This window comes from Nematostella vectensis, chromosome 11 (genome assembly GCF_932526225.1).
Source record: "Nematostella vectensis chromosome 11, jaNemVect1.1, whole genome shotgun sequence".
NCBI classification, from domain to species: Eukaryota; Metazoa; Cnidaria; class Anthozoa; order Actiniaria; family Edwardsiidae; genus Nematostella; species Nematostella vectensis.
Genome location: NC_064044.1, coordinates 5,033,344 through 5,060,193, shown reverse-complemented (window position 1 = coordinate 5,060,193; position 26,850 = coordinate 5,033,344). Strand labels below are relative to the sequence as shown.

Here is a 26,850-nt window from a genome sequence, read left to right as displayed (position 1 = left end):
TTCCCTTCTGGGCTTATGTGTTGATAAAATGCTAAATAACCGGCGTCGAGGAGATGCTATGAAGATAATATTAAACAGGGTTTAGAGAAGTAATATTACTACACCACCTTTGGGGACAATAATTATCCCTGAAATTCCCTTTGTTTACCTGATGCTGTAAAGTGCAAGCAGAAATTTGTCTACTTTCCTCAATACATCAGGCAGACGAAAAATAGTGTAAACTTTCTTTGAAATCTTGCTTTATAGCTTCGCAAATTTAACAATAAGGTAATCTACACCTTTTGTGAGTCTGAATAAGAGGTTGGTAACATCTTTTTCAGTAAATAGGCTGGAGATGCAAGTTGCGAATTTCGTCGTCTTCAAAAAGAAATGGCAAAAATAAGACTGCCAAGTGCAAACAATTCGAAAACTGCTCTCGGGAAACCCTTTCACTGCATTGTTGTGTCTTCGATGTAGTCTGGATAATATAATGATATTCTAAGCTATTTGGGCGAGTATTTTGCGAGTTGTGCTGTTGAGTCGGAGGCACAACAACCAAAGACGAAAATTATTAAAAAATTGAAAAGATTCTATTTTATGGAAGAATGAACGGCTAATTTTAACTCAATAATATGTTCACTTCAAGTCGTGATCACACACATGTCTCATACAATAATTATATTTTTGGGAGTAGAAGGGCCCCCCCCCGGGTTACGCCCCTGCACTGTGATATTGATGCGCATTTTGTTCTATTTTTCAAGGGAGCATCGCCTGTATTTGATGCTTATGGAGTTGTAACTAGAAATATAGCTTGAGTACTTCATTTTCTAAATAAAAAAGAATACCGTATACCGTACAGTATACTCGTTCGCTTTTTCGAAATTGGGTCTTGATCAGAGGAGGACTGGTGCCGTGTATCTCCTCTCGCATGGAATACCGGGATTGATATCCAAGATGGCGGCCGCAGGTCACGACAACCAGGGCACTACATCGCCAACAAATAGTGCTCCAGTTAGGACCACCAATCCCTGGGACTAAAAACATGTATCATACAATTCAATAAGCCATGTTCTGCTGGGGCAAGTGCTCAGAAGGGCAGCTAGGCGTGGGGGAGACCGAGCAGGAATTTATTTCAACTCCAAGATTGCTAGAAAATCTCGAGTTTTCGAGTAATGTTAGGGAAGTGAGTTGTGGTTGGAATCACACGGCGTTTCTTTGCAAGGATGGTACAGTTTACACTTGTGGGAGTAATGAGTTTGGACAGTTGGGCCAAGAGAAAAGCCACACAAATCCTGGTAAATACGTTTTAGTTGTTTTGTACTTTATTCGGAGCCCATATTCTGCTTACATCTGTACTTTCATTTTCATGTTTGAAATTCCTGCACCTGATAAAGTATTGACAATACTTATGTCTTTGTAAAACGTGATAAATGGGAAATAAGGAAAAAATGTTTGTTTAAAGGTTTACTGAAATTATGAATTTTTAGACAGGATTTACTTAACTTACTGTAATCACACTCTTATCTTGGGCCTTTAAACCCCAAATGTGCATTAGTTAGAATAATGGTTCCATTTTTTAAAAATGTTAGTCTTTATGTTCAATTCAAGAATATAATAGTGTTAGCTTTTTAGAGGTTTTCACTGGGTCTTTATAAGGCTTCTACCACTATTACACATATGAAATAGCGGTAAGGTTGACACAACAGAGCACGGCTCCAACTCAAGTGTAACCTCGGTTAGTAAGCACTGTCACTGGGGGTGGTCACTGCCAGAGGGTTTATTGCGTCCCCAGTGGTTCTTTTACGTCCCTTCGGTTCAGGTTTAGTGTAGTACAGCTTGAAGAGACGGGACCTCCGGTTTAGTGTCCTTATCCGAGAAGACTGAAAACACGGGAGAATAACTTCAACTCACTTGTGACAAATTCGATTCAAGGCAGGAACCCGGAAAAAATCCCCAGTTTGAGCCAGGATTCGAACCTGGGCCACAGCGGTGAGAGGCCGACGCGCTAACACACTAGGCCACCCGTGCTTCCCTTATTGGTCTTATTGTATAACCTTCAGTGTCCTGTTACCTGTAAAATTAACTAACATTAATTTAAACATTCAAACCTGTTTGTCAAACATTGCTTTTGACGCAAATGTTTGAACGTTTAGCCAACCACAAAACATGTTACTAAATTGGCTTCCACAACACGCCCTTGTGTTTGAACGAGATTTTCATCAAACATTAGTTTTGAATGTACATGTTTTATTGCTTAGGTACTCGTCACACAAAACATTGTGCACGCTTCATGATTTTATCCAATCACAGCGTGAAATTCCCATGGCGCCACATTGATTTCTCACGTAATAATCATAACGGAAAAAGTGTGTGTGCTCATGTTTTATGAAAATGTTTTTGCATTTAGCCACCTCACCAAATATACTCGCATTCAATTTCAATGTTTGACAAACATGTTTGAATGTTTAGCCAGGCCTTAATTCACCTTATCCCCTTTCAGAGTCAGTGCATGCCATAGAGACCTTCACCATCACCAAGGTGACATGCGGCAAGGCACATACAGTGGCCGTCAGTGACCAGGGACTCGTATTTGCCTGGGGGGACAACAGCTACGGACAAATAGGACTTGGGAGCAAGGTCAAGGAGAAAGTACAGACCATTCCTAAGTAAGCTTAATAAATTATTAAAAAATGCAATGTAATGCACTAGTGAATTGAAATCCCTACCCCAATGGTCCTGCGAAGGGTGGGGGATTAGACTTTGACCCTATACAAAACAGAGAAAAGCCCCCCCCCCCCCCCCCCCAGGACAAAACAGCTGTTAACCCTTTCAGGCCTAAGTTTCCAGAGCTGACAAATGACCCCCTGTCCTGAATTAATTAACCTCACACAACTGAAGTTATAGTCACCTTCAAACATTGCTTTATTGTAAGGAAACTACTGATTATTCTAGCTAACAATATAGAAATTGCTTAATCCCCATATAATAAGTATTCTTTTAAGCCTAAAATGGGGTCAAACAAGCTTGGTTTAAGAGAATTACAAAGCAATGAAAATCATGTTTTTGAATTTCCCGCCACTAATCCACCTATTGTACAGTCTTTGTCAAGAGAACAATTTACTATACCTAAGCAGAAAGCTACAGAAACTAGAATTCAGTGGCATGGAGTATTAAACTAAGCTTTAATGTTATTGCTGTCCTTTCCTCAAGCAAGGGAATGTCCGTATTTTAGTTTATTTGTTGTCGTCTCTGCGCTGCTGGTGCCATTCACGAAAGCAGTCTACCACGCACAAGTGAACATCACACTTTTGGCACCCGTTTCGTGTTTCCTTTGCACGTTTTACTGCCTTATTTCCAGCTTTTAGGCGCTTGTTCTTAGATTGGCAGTTTTTACAGGCTTTACCTTGTCTGCCAGTTTCTCCGAAAAGTGCTCGACATCCGCGATAACCAGGAGAACGCGCGGACGTCCGGCTCGCTGTCTTCCCTCGTAAGTTCCAATGAGGCTCTTTGTGAGTGCAAGTCTAAACTCGAAGTTAGTAAGTTTTGCTTCAGCACTCTGGCCATGGAGCTGCCATGCGTTGATTATTGAGATGTCCATGTAAAAATAGAATAAATATTTCCACCATTTCACGTGTCATCTCGAGGCTACCGTATAGTATGAGCGATGCTGATCGCTGAGGTCAACAATGCCCATCATGATGGTGATGCCGAGAAACGCCTTCAGTTCTTCGACTGTTAGAGGTTTGATGTATCCCTCTTTGTCGAACCAATTCGCGTCCTTAGCTTTCTTCCTTCCTTCTTCGTCAAACTCGTCAGTGTTGCATTGAACCGCATACATATTAGTCTCGGTCACAATGAGTTCTATCACCTCTGATTTGAAAAACAACTCAAAGAAAGATAGGGGAGACAAGTTTCCAGGTAGGTTTTTCGGGCCGCATCTAGGAGTGAAGTCAGGAATAGAGATCGGCGAAGAATTTCTCGACAAATCTCGTCTTCAATGTCTTCGCTCTCGTGGCCTTCGTCTTCGGAAGAGCTATCGGAGCTTGAACCGCCAATTTCTTGGCTTTCAAAGCACTCAAACTCTTCATCATCGGACTCTCCGAAGATATCTTCAAACCATGAATCCATTTGGTCAAAATGGAGTTCAAAACAGTGTAAAAAACGGTGATTTATCTCAGTAGATGTTGTTCGAATGATCGCAAGTTGTATAAGAAAGTTGTGTGAAATTTCGCGCTCTATCTACTGAAGCACATGGCATTCCCATATAAGGAAGTGGTAAAGAGTTATTGGTCAGTTTTTGAAGGTCACTAGGGAAAACGTCAAATGATGTTCACCGTAAGATAACGCTATGTAACGCAACACGTCATTTGACGTTCACCGGCCTGAAAGGGTTAAATGCCCCTACCCCTTGGATGCAGACTATAGGCAACTATCCGACAAGAAGTCATCTGAAATAAGCCTTTATCTTTCAAAGCCCAGTACACTTCAGCTAACACATTTGTACTAATAACAATGAACATTACAAAAAAAATGGAAAAATAAATTATCTTCATCTAGCATTTGTTATCATTCATATTCGTTTTAGCACATTTCGCCATACAGGTTGCCACACCCTGGAATTGCTTGCTACAAAAGAGAAAGAGTCTCAAACCAGACATGACTTGCAAAGTACATTTGTGATGTTATTCATTTGTCCCCAAGCCCCCATGGTTGCGACAAGTCTTATAGTAAAAATCCCCCCCCCTCCCTCCCTCGGGACAGATTCTTGTTCAAAAGTACTCTAAACCCCTATATTAACCCCACACTCCCCTGGGACCATGGGGGTGGGGGTTTCAAATGACTAGTGGATAAGGGACACATTTCATTTTATTGGATAGGCCTGTGAAACTTTTTTTTCTTAATGACAGAACTTATCAGACATGGAGTTTTAAAAATGTCAAAGTCCTTTCAAATAAGATCTTTACTCTAAGTATTAGTGTGGAGAAGTGAATAAGTGATTCTAGTTGTTTTTTCTTTGTTTAGGATGTTAAAGGGATTAGCCAAGATGTCTGTTGTACAAATCGCATGCGGATGCAACCATTCTATGGCATTAACAATTAGTAAGTATGTGGCATTTCAGTTAGCAACTAGTTACTATTCTGGTATTCACAAGCAGGAAATAGAAGGCAAGGGCTCTTCAAACCTAGAGGAACACCTACAGTATATGCTTAAATAAACTTTTTTTTATCCCTGTAGGTGGTCATCTCTTCTGCTGGGGCGATAACTCCTCAGGTCAGCTGGGTATTGGCAAAACCCACAGCTCCATGTCAGAGCCTGCTCCTGTCTTGTCTCTTAATGGTGTCCCCTTCATGCTGATCAGTGCCGGTGGTGCACACAGCTTTGCCCTTTCCTCATCCGGTGCCCTGTTTGGCTGGGGAAAGAATGAGTAAGAAGAAGTTTAAGTTTTACAGTACAGAGCCGTAACAGTCCTCAAAATATTGGGGGTGGGGGTTGATACAGAATCATTAAGAAAATATTTGAAGCACAGCCATTAAAATATATAAGGGGGGCATGTGCCCCTACTGACCCATCCCCTGCTACGCCCTGAAGTAGAACCCTTTTAAGGGTGTACTGACATCTGTTGCTAAGGAAAATTGAATATAGCATAAAAGCATAATTGAATATAGCATAAAAAGTCATAAGGGTCTGATATTTGCCAAGTTGACCAACAAAAGTGTGCTGACTATTATGATGACGTTATCCCGTGACGTCATAATATGACGTCATAGATACAGATAAAAGCAAATATTCAAAGTAATTTTGCTAGAAAACAAATATTGAATACGTTTTATGAATCTTTAGGGATGGGTGCATTAAGCCAAGCATGCGTTTTAGAAATGATTGAGTAATTGTTTTTTATGATTTTTCAAAGCTCCTGAAATCCAGATTATTTGAAATAATTTTGATTTCTGTTAGATTAACGCTAAATCCATGCTTGGCTATATGAAGGAGGTTTTAATTAAAAAAGAATACATAAAAAATATTGAGTTTTGAAATAACTTAGCGACAGAAAAGCTTTTTTTTAGAAAACGCAGAACCGGAAGTGAAACAAAGCCCGCGCGTGCACAGTCGGCCTGCTCAGACACACTGATATCTCACATGATGAAATTGAAATGAAGTTTAAAAACAAATTCCAATAGTGTTTCGTGGTATTTACACTTCAAAGGAACAATATCCGTCATGTCATGATGAAAATTGAAAAATTATTTTAAAATTCTGATACAGCGCACGCTATTTTGAAATAAGATTTTCAGTGCGTGCGCGAGCGTTTGCAACCGGTGTTTGCAGCGCGCGCAGGTAGTGAAAATTGAAAACTTTGGCTTCAAAAAGGTTGGCTAGAATAAATCTCCGCTGAATCTTTGTTTTTACAAAATATGGGAAATATCATCACCTGAAAAGGCTGATATCAACGTTAAGTAAATTTTTGGGTAAACTAAAACGCAAATTTTTGTTTCTTTTACTTCAGGGAAGCTTGTGAATGACGAATTCCGTGTTATGTATATGCGCGCGCTCAACGCCACCAGCGTAGCAACGTCATTGCTGAGCAACACTAATGTCAGTACACCCTTAACTCGAACTTTGGAGGAGACAACAATCAGTTTGAATATTTATGATCAAAATAAATGTCAACTGCTCAAGACTGTTATCAGTCATTTTGAACAAAGTCACTGCCATCCATCTATCTTTGAGATGACGGAATGATTCCTAATCTCTTGTCTACAATACACTTACTTGGTTGTGAAGATGCAGGGGCAGATTTAGGGGTGGGCTTTGCAGTCTCCGGCCCCCCTATTTTCGGACATTTGGCATAAAAGTCACAAGAACTATAAGGACATGTATGGCCCCCTCTCTTGAAATCCTTGCTTTGGTGCCCCCCCCCTTTTTGGAATTTCTGGATCTGCCCCTGAGATGGATAAATGAATGGCATCTAAAATAAGAATCGAAATCAATCAACAGAGGTCAAGTAGTGAGAATGGGGTTCAATCTAACAAGGGTCAAATAAAGCCAAGAGAAATGAAAAATCATTCTAGTTAGCAGGTACCCTGGTTCCAGAGCCTTGAACATCTCTATTTAGTGGTCGGGCTGGCCACTAAATAGAGAGACGTTTGAGGCTGGCCACTAAATAGAGAGACGTTTGAGGCTGGCCACTAAATAGAGAGACGTTTGAGGCTGGCCACTAAATAGAGAGACGTTTGAGCCTGGCCACTAAATAGAGAGACGTTTGAGGCTGGCCACTAATTAGAGAGACGTTTGAGGCTGGCCACTAAATAGAGAGACGTTTGAGGCTGGCCACTAAATAGAGAGACGTTTGAGGCTGGCCACTAAATAGAGAGACGTTTGAGGCTGGCCACTAAATAGAGAGACGTTTGAGGCTCTGGAACCAGGGTAGTTAACAAGGAGCTTGGCTACTGTAGTGTATCTATGTTTTAAGTTTGAATTATCCGAGCAGAATTCAAGTTATCTGACTTTGAAAGAATTGGTGCATCGTACGTATACAGCCTGTGTGTCTGTCTGTCTGTCCATCTTTCCAACTGCACACCCATCTGTCTTTCCATCCGTCCATCTTTCTGTCTGTCCACTTGTTCATTCTTCTGTGTCATGCTTATTTCTGTTTTTGACTGTTTTTATCAAAAACTTGCTCTGACTTATTCCATTTGATGAAACTTTTTGCATTTTTCAGATATGGTCAACTGGGAGTTCATGACGCTACAGGTACAGATCACACAAATATTAAATAAAGAAATCCATGTGCCGTAACCCCCAAATGATTCATGGGTCACATATAAATGGTTGAAACCTGATCTCTTGAAACCTGAACGCCTTGTGAATTTGATAAGGCACATGAACAAGGCACATACCTGTATACTGTTTGTTTTTATTTATATTTATCCTTGTTTCCTCATGAAGCACTGTAGGTAATGGCACAAATTCAATTTGAAATAAAGAACATTGCATTTGCAAGCACATCATATCTATATCTACTCAATTTCTCATCGCAAAAAAAGAAGAGTTTTTTCATAAACCTCATATTGTGTTATTGCCTTAGGCCCTGTATTTATTGTCTCTGCTTTTTGCCAGATCGCCCTTTGCCCACCCTACTTAAGTCGTTGCGGTCCCAAGGGGTTTGCTATGTCTCCTGTGGAGAGAAGCACACTGCTGTTTTAACAAGTGTAAGTTTAAATTATTATAAGATAGAGGTGTGGCCATGAACATTAATGTGTAGGGAGGGGTGAGTAAGGTGGATGTGGGTCATAACTTCTATATTTTTCCCTTTTACAAGGTGCTTCACATTTGTAGAAAGCAAATGCAAATGGTTTTTGTGATTAAACTGTTCTGTTTATTCACCATCATTCAATTCACCATCTTGATTTCAAGGTTTTTTTGTATTGTAGAATATTGCTAACCACCATTTGTTTATTTTTTAAATGCTTGCTGACATATATTTTTTGCCCTTAAAAAAGAACTAGTTGCACCCTAGCTACAATCCACAACAAAAGTAAGTGGGACACTTCGCATACGAACAACCTCCAACCCTCTTCCCCCGATTAATATTGGTTAGAGGCGATTTTTTAGCTCAAAACACAAGCAGTCGCAAGGTGATCATTTGTCTCCCAACATTAAGGAGGGGGGAGGGAAAGTGTCCTATTAGTTTTGTAACAGATTGTAGCTCCAATTAGACAAACAAAAGGGAAATGATATTACAAATGGTAAATTTAATTCATCCAACCAATATTAATTGATATTTCTAACTAGCTGTTTATTTGCAGGATGGAGGTGTATTTACATTTGGGTGTGGTACGTCAGGGCAACTTGGTCACAACTCTGATCATCATGAATATACACCTAGAAAAGTGAGTTGCATCTGATGATCGCATGGCCATACACTGTTAATGGTATTTTCTTTGGTGGGAATTTTGCAAATGTTGATAATGCTGAAAGGTAGTTGGATTAAATTAACACTTGTTTGCTGTAGGTTTTCGAATTAATGGGGAGCGTTGTGACACAGATAGCCTGTGGCAGGTAAGAAGGGTTTATATTATGCACATTTAAATCCGAGCAATAATCGAATGTTAGGCAACTAAAGGCGTTATGCAATCATCTGTTTCATTATCTGTTTTTTTTAGTATAAAGTTGCTCATCATCTTCATTTACTCATTTTTTAGTGTTTATCCTCATCTCAAATATAGAGCTGTGTCTTTTTGTCTTGTGATGGGGAATTACAATTATGTTGACTATTGAATATTAGGACCAATACTAGTTGATTCTCAGCTAGGACATAGATGATTATTTCAGTGTTTCTCAAATTTCACTTTCTTGGAACTTCACAGGGCACACACACTAGCTTTAGTTCCCTCTTCCGGGCGGGTGTACACCTTTGGCCGTGGAGGGGATGGTCAACTTGGTCTTGGTGTAACAAGTAACTGCAATAGTCCTATGACGGCAAAGGGGCCATGGCTTAGGTCTAATAACATCAAGAGCATGTTACCAGAAGCTGATGGTGACTCAGTCGTATATACTGTCAGGAGAATCGATGCAGGAGGAGATCATTGTTTCGCAATGGCATCGTCTTATGGGGTAGGTCCATCATTTTCCTTGAGCTGAACTAAGGAACAAAAAAAAATTGAATTAGGTGCAACACGATGCATTTATTGTTTTCTGTTCCATAGTACAGTTTATTTTGTGCTCCATCACAGCCATGTTTTTTGCAGTAAGGGTTTAGAAAAAGTACACGAAATAACAAAGAAAAAAGTAAAGAAAAAAATCTTATTCTGTATTTATCAGATTTCCGACCAAAAAAAACAATTGTTTTTAATTCATATTCCTATTCGCAAAATATATTTTTTATCATCGTACTTTGTAGCAATGTCATTATAAGTCTCATTACAAAGCACTTCATGATGCAGTTTCAGTAATAAGCCCCCTTTACCAAAAGATATGCGGCTCAGCCCAGTCATCCTTCTGTATTTTCTTATCAGGATGAAACTGATGGCCCGGAGGACATGCGTCTGCCCCGCCCATCCCAGTCCATCCTGCACTTATCTGTGCCAGTCACCATGGACCTAGTCAAGAGGGCCACCATAGCCTCCGACTTGTCCGATGTATCTGAGTAAGGAGCCACCATGAGATTATTAACCACACCCCCCACACCACTGCCAAACTAAAGCTTTTTGTCTATGGTACTATGTACTCCTCACTCCACCTACGTCCCTACAAATAACCACTCCTAAATGTGTGTCATTTCGATGTGTCCAAGTAAATAAGGGGGCCACAGTGGCATCTGCCTCTTCAGGAAGCCCAGACGCATGCTTACTAATGTATTATTGCATTTACCATTGCTGATATAAATTCCTTGAAATTCCAGGATTTGGTAGAGTGGAATTCCAGTTTTAGATTGAAACCATGATATACATCTTTGGATTTTGGAAGAGGTCCACTAGAGTGCTTTTTTACTTATAAGGAAAATGACTTCTAATGTCTTACTTTTGTCCTTTTATTTTGCAGGAAATTAGAAATCATATTCTCTTCACTAGCATGCCTGAATGGATCATTTCTGGACAAGTGAGTACTGTACTTTTGCCATCTTCACACACTTCTCCTTCATATTTTGGAAGTGCTCTTGACATGCTTCGACATGCTGTTCTAAGGCACGTACACAGGATGGGCTGAGAAGGGGTGGGCAGTCATAGATACCATACTGATAAAGCATATGTAGTATTTAAAGAATCCTTAAAAAGAAATGACCCACTTTTTGTCTGCTTAGGGGGGTGCACACGTATATTGCATAGACCCCTGGTACATACAATCTAAACTGAACTAAGATCGTTTACTTATGATGGATTTTCATTGAACAGACAGAAATCAAGAATAAATGGACAGTCCAACCAGCTAGGTTCCCCACGTTAGATTTGCCTAATAAGCCATATTACACATACTAAATCCTAAAACTCTAATATTAAAAAAACGTTAAGTACATTTAGTTTTAAGTGTAACTTCTGTTGTTTGTCTTAACTAATCAAATTTCTAATATTAACAAAGGCATGTTTGGCATAGAAACGTGCATATGCCATTAGGTTGCCTAGTTCTTACACAGAGCATTACTTAATGAAGTTACTTATTTTCTCTGTGCTTCTAGGCAAACTCACAAAGGTGTCAGTTCCCGCACTCATGGGATTGAGTTATCAGCTGTTCGGAAATCATTTACCATGCTACACACAATACCAAGCAAGGAGACACGTAACATGGCAAGCAATCTTGTTTCCAAATTTAATATGCTTCAGCCTCTCCCCAATTAAGGTTTTTGTCTGTGGTGCCAGTTGGTCCTCACCCCCCCCCCCCCCCCTCTTAAAGATCACTCGGCTCTTATGGTTATTTTGCTATAACCCTGATTGTGTATCCCATGACATGACAAAAAAGCATAGAAAATGTGCAATTCGAGATACAGAAAGAAGACAATGTTTTACAATTGCCATCGGTTCCTTGTATTCCGGAATGATTTTCAAAACACAAATAACATGAGGCCGAAATGCACATACCCAGATTTTGCCTTTTGAATATATTATTTTTTCCTTCATTATCCTTGCGCTATGTATGGGCTCGGGGACAAAAAATCAGATTTCAATGACACTTAACGAAAAGTCGCATTAATTTAAAATAATTTGCATTTGATTTTTTGTTTGCTATTACTCTCTAAGTACTAAGTACACTAAGTAGAAATTTTCTGCCTTACAGTATTAGATGTTAAATGGGCTTATTTGAAGCGCCATGTCATGTTGTTCCGTCATGTCGTGTCTCATTTTTATGTAACCCTTTGCCCATGGGGCCTTTTGTCTTAAATCCATTTTGCCCCCCTCCCCTAAATAGTTGTTTGGCACTGGGTGTGTTTTGCAACACACCAAGTGCAAATTCTGTTGTTAAGTGCCCCACATCCCTACTTTCCGGATGCCTCTTAGTGTAGTGCACCCATATGTCATGCCCATTCACCCATGCCTTATTCCCTTTACATGCATTTCATTCACTCACACCTCACACCTCTACCTCCATCGCAGATTGTGTCGTGCATATCCAACTTCCTGTTACCGGCCATGGTACAGCAGCAGCCGCCTGATATCGAGGCTCTGCGTGTCTACCTCATGTTACCCGAGAATGGCATCATGCTTGATAAAGAGTGCTTCATGGAGGTTGTCATCCCGTTTGCTGACAGCATATTACGGCTCTCGCCTGAGGCACAGAAAGTCCTACGTATGTCTTTTAAAGCCGCGATGTCACCAGTTTATTTCCGGTCAATTGCGTAACAATCTCGGATGATTTTTAACGGAAAATCAAAAAATATTTCAAAATTGTAAAAGCAGTGTGTCTTTTTAAAGTTTCTTCGAGGATTTGACTGATAATAAAGAGCGGATGGCCTGTTGAATATCGCAGGTTCTAATATATTCTTTTGTCAGTTGAGGTTTCCGCGGCTCTCCGGAAGTAAACTGGTTACAATTCCGCTTTAACACTTATAACACGTCACAAGACCTTCTTCTTACTAGCGATGTAAAGAAATGCTAAATGTCTAAATGACCTGAAAATGTACAATAGAAGACGATAAAATAGCAGTACAATTGTGGTAGTGACAAATAAACAAGATTGCGATTGACTGAGAAGCAAGCGAAAATAAAGGGAATGGAACTGTCCTTTTTTTATTTTTTATCACTGCTTACTTCGCTTAAGTTGATTTTCTTTTTCCCCTAAGCTCATAATCTCCGCTACCTGCACCATTTTCTGTGATTTTGATTTTCATTGTGTTGTGTCAATTTGCATCATCTTTTGTGTGTATCCATCTGGCAATGGCTGTCGACATAACTATTGACTTACTCCACCCTGAGTGCACTTTGTGTAAGTGACCCTTTTATTGTGATGTAATACTTGTGCATGTATATGGGGCGAGGTTGTCTGCGCTACCATTGCTCTATATCACTATGATTGTGTTGTGTGTTTAGTAGTCCTAGATTTTAAAAATTTAATTTTAGTAGTCTTAAATTTGTCTGTATTTATAGGGCGGTGGTGGTCTACGTTACCATCGACATACTTCTCCCGAGTAATACAGGTAATTTTATCTGCGCCTCAGCACTGCATCCTACATACTATGCCTTTGTAATGCTTGCTTTTGCTATCTTGTTTCCTCCTGGTCATTCCTTATGATTTAGAAAGGCATAGGGAACGAGCTGATTTAAGGATGTAGTGTGTATTTTTTGTCAATTGCCTGATTGTCCAGTTGTCCAGGTTTTCCAGGAATGTGTCAAATACCTTCTGACGCTCCCTCTGCCTCATTTTGCAAATGAAGAGGTGAGCTCAATGTAAAAAATATCATCTATGAGATTTGATACCTCTAGCCTCCTTCGCAGGTGTCTTGAGTGATTTACGAAAAAGGCTTTTTTTTATTTCCGGCTTCCTCCTTCTTCCAGGTTCCGGTTCAACTCGCCACGGGAACCCCAATTCATAATATACTGAGAGTAAAAAACACTCGAGATGCCTGCATAGGAGGCCTCAATTAGAAAGCGCTGTGATCAGATAGTGTAATGGCCCTTTGTATATTGTGCGCTGTGATCAGATAGTGTAATGGCCCTTTGTATATTGTGCGCTGTGATCAGATAGTGTAATGGCCCTTTGTATATTGTGCGCTGTGATCAGATAGTGTAATGGCCCTTTGTATATTGTGCGCTGTGATCAGATAGTGTAATGGCCCTTTGTATATTGTGCGCTGTGATCAGATAGTGTAATGGCCCTTTGTATATTGTGCGCTGTGACCAGATAGTGTAATGGCCCTTTGTATATTGTGCGCTGTGACCAGATAGTGTAATTGCCCTTTGCATATTGTGCGCTGTGACCAGATAGTGTAATGGCCCTTTGCATATTGTGCGCTGTGATCAGATAGTGTAATGGCCCTTTGTATATTGTGCGCTGTGATCAGATAGTGTAATGGCCCTTTGTATATTGTGCGCTGTGACCAAATAGTGTAATCGCCCTTTGCATATTGTGCGCTGTGATCAGATAGTGTAATGGCCCTTTGCATATTGTGCGCTGTGATCAGATAGTGTAATGGCCCTTTGTATATTGTGCGCTGTGACCAAATAGTGTAATCGCCCTTTGCATATTGTCTTATTTGATTTACCATACTGTATGTGTTGTACCTCCTTCAGTTGATTAAGCGGCAAGTGTACCTGGGCATGTGTATGGTGGCACTGGACAATCTACACAAGGTAGGTCTACCTGGAAAATAATCAGGCCGCTGTCTTTCTGGTAAATGACGAGGGTATCGTTTGACAGGATAGTTACAGTACCTGGACAAATCCTCTTTGTGACTTTCAGGTGAACAACGAGTCTGGTGATATAGTGCCCTTCAAACAGTTCTACATTCCCGAGATACAAGAGAAGGTTGATATCAGGGCCGACTACTTCAACTGGATACAGAACCAGGTGAGGCCTGACTCGTACATCGTGCTCCTGGCGCACAGAATCTAATTGTGTATGTCTCTTTTGGTGTGTCGTGTGTTTGCGATTCTGCAATGCCTCGGTTGTATTTGAGGTCGATCATCGACTCGAGCTCGTAAGCACCAGGTTACCCAACCATTTACCTCTCTGTGTTTAGATCATGAGTTTTAGCTTACGTTAACAGTTAGCTTACTGCAGACGTACTACCTAGGTTACCCACCAATTTACTTCATTAAAAGTGATCTCACTATTTAGATTGTTGGCTTTCTGCAGGATTTCCCCTCCTTGTACCGGAATGTGGTAGGCATGCACGTGTGAGCTCCACTGTGTGCCTAGTTTCTGCTATTATCATTTGCACGTAATCAGATTAGAGCTGATTCCACTATGTGAATCTTGTTTTATAAAATTCAAATATAAAATTCTCCCTTTCCTCTAGCTTTTCCTCCTCCTCCTCTTTCTGTACCCCTACCTCCTCCTCCTCGCCTTCATCCTTCTCTTTCTCCACCTCTTCCTCTTTCTCCCCTTCCACCTTATTCGTCCTCCTTCTCCTTCCTCTCCCCCACGTCTTTCTCCTTTTATACCTCCTCTTCCCCGACCTCCATCACGTCTTTCTCCTCCTTTCCCTCCTCTTTTCTACCTCTTCTTCCACCCCTCTTTGCACCTCTTTCTTCTCCTCCTCCCCTACATTCTCCTCTTCCTCCACCTCTTCATCCTCCTCCTCCCCCTCCTCTTCCCCTTCCTCTTTTTCTTCAGTCACCTCCTCTACCTCTCTTGTCACATCCTTCCCCTTTTCCTTGGTTCTTAAATTTGCACCGGAACAAAGAAAATAAATTTAAAACACCAACACAGTGTGGTAAAGGTTGGTTCTCACTAGGACGCGGAGTTCCACTCCAAAGAATCCAGTTAAGAAATTATTGCTGCGTTTGTGGAGAAATTCGGTTGGAAGTCGCTCGGAAAAAACATGTACACATGGTGTACTTTATCTCATTTTCAGCTACTTCGAGGCCGTGTTTTCGATGTTTATCTTTCCCATTCCAATTTCAATTTGTTTATCTCTTCTGCTCTTAGAACACGTTTTCGTTTTGCCGATTTCCATTTGTGTTTGACGCCAGCGCAAAAACCAAGCTGCTACAGACAGATGCAGTTATGCAAATGCAGGTAGATAATGAACAGCATTGGATAAATGAAGGTGATAGTAGTGGTTGTGATGAAGGTAATAATGGTAGTGGTTGCCCGAGTATCACGCGATTTTATTTTTCAAAAGTCTGAGAGGAAAAATAAAACTACTCTTTTATCGCTTCCAGGTATATACTTTATAGGGAACGATAAAAGGTACTGACACTAGGGCTATGGTAGTGGTGATGATAGTGATGATGTTAATAAGGACAACGACGTCGGCTAGGACGTGATAAAAAATGTTGCGTTCGTGCTTGGCGATTGATTTCAATTTAATTGCAATAGAATAAGCAAAACATTATAGTCAAAGACATATAAAAATTAACTAAGGACATAATTTCAGCAGTAGCGAAAGAGGAGTTTACAGTGCGACGGCCAAGTCCTCAATAGAATTGGCTGTGAAAGTTAAAGTCTTCATGTCGTGATTTGGTGAAAAAACGACTGAAATGTATCAGTCAGAACGTATTTTTACTTACTGCTATTAATTTTGGATAAAATTTCTTTGTTTTGTACCGTCGTTGTCCTCGCTGCTGTTGTCGTTGCTGAAGGTCCTTAATAATAAGGAAAGATGCACTTTTACAAATGAAGTACATAGTCAACAGCATTAGATAAATGGTGGTGATGATGGTAATGGTGGTGGTGTTGATGATAGTGATGATGTTAATGATCAAAGATGCACTTGTACAAATGCATTACATAGTCAACAGCATTAGAGAAATGGTGATGATGGTGGTTAGAGTGTTGGTGGTGTTGGGAAGTTCTGATGTTGTCGATGATATTTTGCTATTGATGATGATTTTTTTATAGTGATGACATTTGATGTAATTGCTTATCGCTCTAGTCTGCTGTCGACGAGGTGAACCGCCGCAATGTGCAGTCCTTGCTCTCGTTCGTACCTGTCAACCCGGTGAACCCTTGCCTGGTCATCAAGGTGCGCCGGGATAGCATCGTTCAAGACACCCTGACACAGATCACCACACAGAGCCCGTATGACCTCAAGAAACCGCTCAAGGTAAAGCCTGTGAAGGCCGACTGCTGACCGGCTCAAGGAGACCGCCGACAGGACTCCCCGGTCGGCCATCTTGAATTACCGTTATTCGTTATGCTCCGAGATACAGAGACATACTGACTCTTACTCGTAAGTTTATCACGTTATATTATTAGATGATTACATGTATCAGCCATTCATACGTTCACGTATCGATTTATAGTCCAGAATCGTTTCATCGTTTGTTATTGAAGACTGTATACTATCTACAATCGAGGAGTTTTCTTCATGAAACGATTGAGTAAGAGTCAGTATGTCTCTGTATCTCGGGGCATAACGAATAACCGTAATTCAAAATGGCCGACCGGGGAGTCCTGTCAGCGGTCTCCCTGAGCCGGTCAGCGGTAGTCCCTTCAGGCTGCAAAAAGTATGTTGCGAGAAAAGACACGGCATTACTGAGCTCCGGATAATTTAGACAAGTCTTCATCTTGTCACAATAAAATTCCTGTTGAGGGTCCGACGCCTTTTCGTTGCAGGTTATATTTGCGAACGAGGAGGCTGTCGATGCTGGTGGAGTAAAAAAGGTAGAAGTTCTTCCTGGTAAACTGAGATCTTGAAAGTGACTCCGTAAGGAAAATGTGCAAATTATAGCAAGGAAGTGTTACTACCCTTCTTCGTGACCTAAAGAGTCCCTGTCTGTCGTCATTTTGTCATCCTAGGAAAAAAAGTTTTACAAAGCATCTATTTTTCATCGGCTGATTAAAGAAGGCCAATCGCGCCACCATTTTATGCTCCCGTTCAATGGCGAGTCACACAAAGCATTCATTCCATCGGCTAATTAAGGGAAAATATTGATATAATTTAGATTAGTTTTTTTTTTAAATTATTTTTTTTAGGATGGCTATCTCGAGAGTACTTCTTATAATTTGTCTTCTGTATGGAATAAAACAATAACAATGGTGTGGCTGCCATGGGCCCTTGGAGCCACTTCAACTATAACAACAACAATAATGTCAGTACTTACAAAAGCGAAAACAACTGAATTTTTTAACTCTCTTATTCTTTTAAGGAATTCTTCCTTCTTTTGCTGACGGAGATTCTTGACCCCAAGTACGGCATGTTCACCTACCTGGAGGACTCGCAGACGATCTGGTTCAATGATCTGGTTAGTCACGTGCCTTGTGTTCAACCAAGAAAAGACCTAGTTATCTGCTATGTGCTTGGTATTTAACCAATGACAGACTGAGTTATCTGCCACCTGAATTCAACTAAGGAGAGATCTGTCATACGTATTTTGCATTGTATGTTAAGACCTTTGTTATTTTTTTCCAGAAAGAATACTTTTCTTTTTTGTAATCTTGTTAATTATTTTTAAAATCAATTTTATTCTGGATTTCATGATAATTCTCCTGTCTCCCGATTGAACATCGGGAGGACCGGGTCCCACTGTAACTGTGTCTTTCTTTTTCAGACATTTGAGGAGAGCCCTATGTTCTTACTAATTGGGGTCATCTGTGGTCTTGCTATCTACAACTCCACCATCTTCGACCTGCGTTTCCCTCCCGTGCTCTATAAGAAGCTGCTCCGAAAGAAACCTAACTTAGACGACTTCAGAGGTTTCCAACCTTCCGTGGCCAGGTACAGAGGGAAACATAATTCCTCAACCATCAGTTAGAGATCATTGTTTTCTTTACTTGCCTTGCTTTGAACCAATAGCCCAGATTCGATGCCAGGCGAGCGCATGGAGACGAAGCTTTATAAATTGCTACAAATGGTTGAAACATTTACCCGAGAGCCTTGTCTCCATATGCCGTACCAGTTCTCCCTGGACATGTCGAATACAAGCTTTTAGAGATTGCCAACTTACGTACATGTCTTGTCGTCAATTAAGGATCGACATTCTGTCGCGTGTCTTAGTTTGAGCAAATGAAAGATCGAGTTATTTTGGTTAAACCTGTTAAACCTAGTTAAACCTAGTATCTGACCAATGAGAGATTGATTTTTTGGTCACGTGCCCTGTATTTGGTCAATGATAAAGGATTAAACTCAATAGGGGATTTGCACAAAGAGATGACGTGACCTTTCTGGGTGGAAAATTCAAAACAAAATAATCAAACAAACAAAAATCAGAATGGACTGTGCCTGTCACACCAGTGAAGGACGAAAATATAATCTATTTAAATGAAACTAAACCCTTTCCCAAAAAAGGATTTCTGGCTTTTTTCGTAAGCGCCGAATAAGTTGCTTTTTGTTGCTGTTATTAAGCCGCTAAATGCCTGAGCGCGTTCTAGTTTGCCGCCCAAACAGTCACGTGATCTCTAAGCGCAAGTCCCCTATTGTGTATAATCCTTTCTCATTGGCCAAATACAGGGCACGTGACCAAAACATGAATCTCTCATTGGCTATTCCCGCATGTTCGTGTTGCAGAAATCTGCAGTATCTATTGGACTACTCAGATGACGACTTGGAGGATACATTCGGATTGAATTTCCAGGTACAAACATCCTCATCATCATCATGACTTTTGCCAGGGTTGCATATCTAACAATATCTATCATGACGTGTGTGTATTTCTGTGTTTGATGACATCATCATGGCTTCATAACTCGTGACCATCTCGCTGCATCTCCTTGACAACTACATCAGTCACCACAGCCACCACTACTATCATCACCATAACCATCACTACCACCACCATCGTTGCTTGTGAGATATGAGCATATCTTTCAATTCACAAAACATTTAGTAGTCGCGGGGTTATTACAGTTGGAATGCGAAATAACGAAACAACCGTAAAGTATCAGTTGCGAAGGATTGTCAAATGTTATCCTTTCCATATGGTACTTACGATAACGCACCCCCCCCTCCCCTTTCAGCCAATCCTGGATACATTTCAGAGCATTCTTAGCAGTTGGCATAATTCTATACCGCATTGAATGGAAGAGTAACCCATGTAATTTTTCCAAGGAGGCCCCTTTACAAAGAGCTTATAAACCGTAACTTGGACAAATAAAGGCTGCGTTAGAAAGCATGATTAAGTCGAAGTTGAGCATCGTAGCGGAGTTGTAAGCTAATTTACAGTTGTATAGATGTCGCATACAACTAAATACAGTGGAACCTGGATTTTACGATACTGGATTTTATGATAACCTCGATTTATTGCGATGGCATTCTTTTCTCCCGGCGGAAATACAGTGAAATGTATAAGAAATTACCTCGATTTTACGATATTGGATACAAAGATATTCTCGATTTTACGATACAAATCTGTTCTCCGGAGCGTAGTTTTGACCTCGATACAACGATATTACTGATTCTGTCAATCACCATAGAGAGAAAAACTCGAGACACCACACATGGAAACTACAGTTAATCTATTTTTTTTACTTTACAGGTCTTGTTTAATACAGATTACGGTCTTACATAAAGTAACTGACAGTCTTTTACAGATTACAGTTTTATTATTTTGTAAAAGTTGATAATCAACCCGACCACGCTTCAACGACATTTTCAATACATTTTCTTTTATATCGTAAAATCGAGTCTTTGCAATGATACCTCCATTTTACGATACATTTTCTTTCCCCCGAGGCTTATCTTAAAATACAGGTTCCACTGCAATGGTATCTAAACATTCAGCCATAACATGACTGAATCTGGTTGTAGATTATGCGGGAGAAGTATGGTGCCCTGGAATACATAGATCTGGTCCCTGGTGGTGGAGAGGTACCTGTTACCCAGGACAACAGGTATGGTAACACGACAACTGTGAGGACATCAACATCAACAACAACAATGACGACGACAATAATAATAGTAACAACCAAAAACAACAACAACAAAAAGATGATAACAACAACAATAACAAAAGTAACAACAATGACGACGACAAAAACAACAGCAAAGATGACAACAACAACAATAATGGCAACAAAAATAGTAACAACAACAGCGACAGTGACTATAACAACAACAAAGACAATAACAATGACGATGAAAACAGCAACAGCATAGATGAAAACAGCATCAACAATAGCCAAGGTTGTAACAACAACAACGACAAAGTTGTAACAACTCAACAGTGGTAACAACAACAACAGAAAATATGACAACTCAACATTAACAACAACAACAATAACAGCAGTTACAAAAAACGCAATAACGGGGGAACAACAATAACAGAAAATATGACAACTCAACATTAACAACAACAACAATAACAGCAGTTACAAAAAACGCAATAACGGGGGAACAACAATAACAGAAAATATGACAACTCAACATTAACAACAACAACAATAACAACGCGTACAAAAAACAACAACAACAAACCGCCAACAATGACGAAATCTACGCCACAAAGTCAAATCTGGAGACAACAATATTTTCTGTGCCTTGTATTCCCACTTATTTTACCACGCTTATCAATTTTCAGAGAACAGTATGTTGAACTGTATATTGACTATTACTTGAGCAAAGCTGTGGATAAGCAATTCGAAGCCTTTTTTACAGGCTTTCATCGTGTTTGTGGAGGCCATGTATTGGTGAGTACATCCCCTCTTAGGGGCAAGGGGTATAAGAGTCAGCATTTGAGATGTAAGAGAGGAGCGTAAGAAGAGGAGGGCAAGGAGAAGGAAGGGAAGAAGAGATGGGGAGGAGGGATGAACGAGAGAGACGAGGGGTTCAAGCATAGGAAAGCAAAGAATGGGGTCAACAAGGGAAAAGGGGATGAAACAAGGGGAGGGGAGGGGATCAAGTGAGGAGTTCAAGTGAGGGGAAAAAGGGGTCTGAGCAAGGGGAATAAGGTGTTTAAACAAGGAAAGAAGGGGTCTGAGCAAGGGGAATAAGGTGTTTAAACAAGGGAAGAAGGGGTCTGAGCAAGGGGAATAAGGTGTTTAAACAAGAGAAGAAGGGGTCTGAGCAAGGGGAATAAGGTGTTTAAACAAGGGAAGAAGGGGTCTGAGCAAGGGGAATAAGGTGTTTAAACAAGGGAAGAAGGGGTCTGAGCAAGGGGAATAAGGTGTTTAAACAAGGGAAGAAGGGGTCTCAGCAAGGGGAATAAGGTGTTTAAACAAGGGAAGAAGGGGTCTGAGCAAGGGGAATAAGGTGTTTAAGCAAGGGAAGAAGGGGTCTGAGCAAGGGGAATAAGGTGTTTAAACAAGGGAAGAAGGGGTCTGAGCAAGGGGAATAAGGTGTTTAAACAAGGAAAGAAGGGGTCTGAGCAAGGGGAATAAGGTGTTTAAACAAGGAAAGAAGGGGTCTGAGCAAGGGGAATAAGGTGTTTAAACAAGGGAAGAAGGGGTCTGAGCAAGGGGAATAAGGTGTTTAAGCAAGGGAAGAAGGGGTCTGAGCAAGGGGGATAAGGTGTTTAAACAAGGAAAGAATGGTCTGAGCAAGGGGAATAAGGTGTTTAAACAAGGGAAGAAGGGGTCTGAGCAAGGGGAATAAGGTGTTTAAACAAGGAAAGAAGGGGTCTGAGCCAGGGGAAAAGGGTGTTTAAATAAGGGAAGAAGGGGTCTGAGTAAGGGGATGAAGGTGTTTAAGCAAGGGAAGAAGCAAGCAAAAGAAAAGAAGGGGTCCAACCAAGGGGAAGAAGGGGTCTGAGCAAGGGGAATAAGGTGTTTAAGCAAGGGAAGAAGGGGTCTGAGCAAGGGGAATAAGGTGTTTAAACAAGGGAAGAAGGGGTCTGAGCAAGGGGAATAAGGTGTTTAAGCAAGGGAAGAAGGGGTCTGAGCAAGGGGAAGAAGGTGTAGCAAGGAAAGAAGGGGTCTGAGCAAGGGGAATAAGGTGTTTAAACAAGGGAAGAAGGGGTCTGAGCAAGGGGAATAAGGTGTTTAAACAAGGGAAGAAGGGGTCTGAGCAAGGGGAATAAAGTGTTTAAACAAGGGAAGAAGGGGTCTGAGCAAGGGGAATAAGGTGTTTAAACAAGGAAAGAAGGGGTCTGAGCAAGGGGAAAAAGGTGTTTAAACAAGGGAAGAAGGGGTCTGAGCAAGGGGAATAAGGTGTTTAAGCAAGGGAAGAAGGGGTCTGAGCAAGGGGAAGAAGGTGTTTAAGCAAGGAAAGAAGGGGTCTGAGCAAGGGGAAGAAGGTGTTTAAGCAAGGGAAGAAGGGGTCTGAGCACGGGGAAGAAGGTGTTTAAGCAAGGGAAGAAGGGATTCAAGCAAAAGAAAAAAGGGGTCCAACCAAGGGGAAGGAGGGGTTCAACCAAGGGGAAGAAGTGGTTCAAGCAAGGGAAAGAAAGGGTCCAACTAAGGGGAAGAAGGGGTCCAACCAAGGGGAAGAAGGGGTCCAACCAAGGGGAAGGAGGGGTTCAACCAAGGGGAAAAAGGGGTTCAAGTGAGGGGAAGAAGAATATTTGGTAACACGCAAATTGTTAGTTATGTTAGCGGTCTTTGACCTGCTGTGCGTATAGATGATACCCATAACACACAATTCACTTTTATCATGTTTCAGGAATTCTTCCACCCTCAGGAGCTCATGGAAATGGTGGTGGGATGCCAAGAATATGATTTCGAAGTGTTAGAAAAGGTGTGCTTATTCGAATATCTGTCAATCATTAGTCACCCTAGTGAAATACGAGGTGTGAGGTCATTTATTAACACCGGCTTTAGTGATATTTTAAATATATTTGAATTTGTAAAACACTTTGTTAGGCTAGATGATTCAGACTGGTGATTCAACTTCTCAGTCTCCTCATTGCTCGTATTTTTTCTGACAATTTGAAAATGTATTCGATGGGGCTATGTGAGAAAAAAATGCGGGAAATATAGGTAGTGTCCTAGATTAACATACCACAACTTTTATTGGTCTAACAGATTTGAGGTTTTAAACACCACCTGGCTAGTTATTTTGTCAGTCGATGTAGTTTTAATCGCTTTTCTCGTGCAAGTGTCCCTTTTTAACACTTTTAAAATGTGCTAGCTTTATGATGACGTCATATGCATTCATTCTGTTGTTCTAGATCACCGAGTACAAAGGCGAGTATTACAGAAAACATCCAGTTATTGCGAATTTCTGGACCGTGTTCTATGAATTTCCACTGAGTATGGAGAAGAAATTTCTTGGTAAGCTGAAAACTTGCCTATAGTCTACGCGTAGATAATGAGCAGTCGCGTGTAAACAATTAGAATTATGAGGGAACGTAGATAATGAGCAGACGCCCGTGAACAATCAGAATTATGATGGGATAATGGGCAGTAGTTGGCTAAGATAATAAGGAGACGCGCCTGAACAATCAGAATTATGATGGGATAATGGGCAGTAGTTGGCTAAGATAATAAGGAGACGCGCCTGAACAATCAGAATTATAAGGGAATAATAAGTGTTGTGCTTAGATAATGGATAATGTATTTATTTATTTATTTTGTTTTACAGCGTTCCTGACCGGAAGTGATCGAGTGCCGATCCTTGGCATGGAGAGTATGAAGGTATGGATTTCTATGTTATCAAAAGAGAATGGCAAGCAAACAAAGTACTTGCGGAGCAGTCTCGTGGTTCAGTGTTTAGCGGCGTTAGTGCTTATTAAGAGAAAGGAATTGCTTGGCATGCTGGACCAAAAGTGCATCATCCGATCTTGTAGTTCCATCACTAGCCTAAGACATACTTACGAAACCGGTCTTGTGAGATCATCAATAGCAAGACATACGTAGCCGATCTTTCAGACGATAATTTCATCCCTGTACTGTTTTTGTTTACTGTTCTTTCAGATGATAATTTCCTCCTGTACTGTTTTTGTTTACTGCTGTTTCAGACCCCTTTACTGCTTTTGTCTACGTCTCTTTTAGATAATTCAACACACTGTACTGTTTTTGTTTGCTGCTCTTTCAGATGATAATTCAGCCTGTTGCTGGTGGAGAACACGGGGATCATCTACCGGTAGCTCACACGTGCTTCAACCTGTTAGACCTGCCACGCTACCCGACACTAGAAATGATGAGGACTAAGCTCAGCCAAGCTGTCGAATTCTCCAAAGGCTTCGGGCTTGCTTAGTCGACAGGCCCCGGGAGGTATTCGGGATTCCGAGAATCACACCAGACATCACGAAGAGCACATTCGATATGATGAGGACTAAGCTCAGCCAAGCTGTCGAATTATCCAAAGGCTTTGGGTTCGCTTAGTCGACAGACCTCGGGAGGTATTCGGGATGACGAGAATCACACGAGACATCACGGAGATCACATTCGACATGATGAGGACTACATCCAGGCAAGCGCTCGAGTACAAAGGCTTAGCCTTAGTGGGAATGTTTCGCGACATTTTTCGGATGCCGACTATCTGCCGAGACATCGCGAACATCACATTCGACACGATAAGGGCAATACTCCGCAGCAGTCGAGTTCTCCGAATGCTTAGGGCTTTCTTGGTCGGAATGTTTTTATACGTTCCTATGAGATTTTTTTGAGTGAGCTTTTCCAGCAGCTATTTCCTCCCCCCTGCCCCCCACTCCAAGCTCAGCTAGTTTGAAGATTCGGCAGGGGTACAGATGATATAGATCCAACGATCACCGAATTCTTAGACGATGAGGTAGTATTTCAAGTATATGGATAGAACTTAAAAAGTTATTCTGGTCAATCTCCTCGATATCCGTCTCTTGCGATAAGCCACATAAATGCAACCGACCATCTTTCGGAGGCAACTTGGGTAACGATCAAATGCCGAAGAAAGACCGACGAGAATAATCCATGCGCCTTGAGCAAATGCCTTAACTAATGTTATGTTTTGTTATGCTGTATTTTCATATTGTAACATCTGTAGAAAGCTGAACTAAGATAATAGTGATTATTGTGTTGTTGTTTTGTGTCGCATGTTTGAAAACCTATCTTTAGAGCACGCGCCCAAAAGAACCCACCCCTAGCTACGTACCCCCTGTGCCCATCCCTAGCTACCTGCCCCTGAACACAACCCTAGCTTTGCACCCCCTGTACCCACCCCTTGCTATATGACCTGTGTGGCCACCCCTAGCTACCTGCCCCTGAACCCACCCCTAGCTACGCGCCCCACCACTAGATACAGGCTCCCTGTGGCCACCCCTAGCTACCTGCCCCTGAACCCACCTCTAGCAACGCGCCCCCACCACTAGATATAGGCTCCCTGTGGCCACTCCCAGCTATTTGCCTATATATCAACCCCCAGCTATGCACCCGTACCCACCCCTAGCTACGTGTCCCCTGTACCCACCCCTAGCTATGTGACCCCTGTACCCACCCCTAGTTATGTGACGCGTGTACCCACCCCTTGCTATGTGACCCCTGTGGCCACCCCTAGCTATGTGACCACTGTGGCCACCCCTAGTTATGTGACCCCTGAACCCACCCCTAGCTATGTGAACCCTACACCCACCCCTAGCTATGTGAACCCTACACCCACTCCTAGTTATGTGACCCGTGTACCCACCCCTAGCTATGTGACCCCTGTACCCACCCCTAGCTATGTGACCCCTGTACCCACCCCTAGTTATGTGAACCCTACACCCACCCCTAGTTATGTGACCCCTGTGGCCACCCCTAGCTATGTGACCCCTGTTCCCACCCCTAGCTATGTGACCCGTGTGTCCACCCCTAGCTATGTGACCCCTGTACCCACCCCTAGCTATTCAACCCCTGTACCCACCCCTAACTATGTACCCTATGTATCTGTGAACCAAAAAAATAGTGTAACTACTGAAGTGCCGTCTTAGCTCGGGAATCACTAGGCCTTGATGCAATCTGTAGAAAAATAAAATAATTATATTAATAATTTAAAATAAGATGAGAATAAGAAACGATATTTTAGGCATTGGGTGGTCGGGTTTGATCATCCTAAAGCGGCCGGGTCAATTTCGTGTCAGATTAAAATGAGCCTTAAACTTTTTCCATCAAAAGTGTTTGGTCTACATATAATAAAAATGGGATATTTTTTTTTTCGATACAATTTTTTTTAGATTTCTCAGTGGGGCTTGCTCGCTCTATCGGGGTAGCCGATTCGAAAAATAGCATGTTTGGAAGGGTGTAATTGGCAGTTTTCACAGCTTCGCTACACCAAAACAAAAACGAAACTTTTTTTTTTACTATATTGGCAGATTTCCTGTCACTTTTAAAAGCCTTAAAAGCTCTTAAAAGCCCCGAATAATGAAAAAAAATTATTCTGAATTACTTCTTCACACAATATTCCAAAGACCCTTATCTGATCCCATGAAATTTTTAAAATCTCTGTTGTGG

The 26,850-nt window shown here is 41.3% G+C and overlaps 1 protein-coding gene across 2 annotated transcripts; it reads left to right on the top strand.

Annotated features, from left to right (window-relative positions):
• Nucleotides 1–915: 915 nt before the first annotated feature.
• LOC5505947 (probable E3 ubiquitin-protein ligase HERC4) lies at nucleotides 916–25,432 on the top strand. Of its 2 annotated transcripts, XM_048734451.1 has the most exons (30): nucleotides 916–1,274; nucleotides 2,480–2,645; nucleotides 5,002–5,078; nucleotides 5,215–5,404; nucleotides 7,700–7,731; nucleotides 8,098–8,189; nucleotides 8,787–8,870; nucleotides 8,993–9,039; nucleotides 9,348–9,594; nucleotides 9,996–10,126; nucleotides 10,522–10,578; nucleotides 11,153–11,261; nucleotides 12,066–12,258; nucleotides 13,056–13,105; nucleotides 13,282–13,344; nucleotides 14,199–14,258; nucleotides 14,368–14,475; nucleotides 14,746–14,790; nucleotides 15,559–15,648; nucleotides 16,508–16,678; nucleotides 17,191–17,238; nucleotides 17,724–17,819; nucleotides 18,126–18,292; nucleotides 19,082–19,148; nucleotides 20,321–20,403; nucleotides 21,090–21,198; nucleotides 23,108–23,182; nucleotides 23,616–23,718; nucleotides 24,029–24,081; nucleotides 24,482–25,432. In XM_048734451.1, the coding sequence occupies exons 1-30, from the start codon at nucleotides 1,046–1,048 to the stop codon at nucleotides 24,641–24,643; spliced, it is 3,204 nt and encodes a 1,067-aa protein (XP_048590408.1). In that variant the 5' UTR covers nucleotides 916–1,045; the 3' UTR covers nucleotides 24,644–25,432. The 2 variants fall into 2 exon arrangements, with proteins under 2 accessions (XP_048590408.1, XP_048590409.1); XM_048734452.1 differs by lacking the exon at nucleotides 14,746–14,790.
• Nucleotides 25,433–26,850: the final 1,418 nt, after the last annotated feature.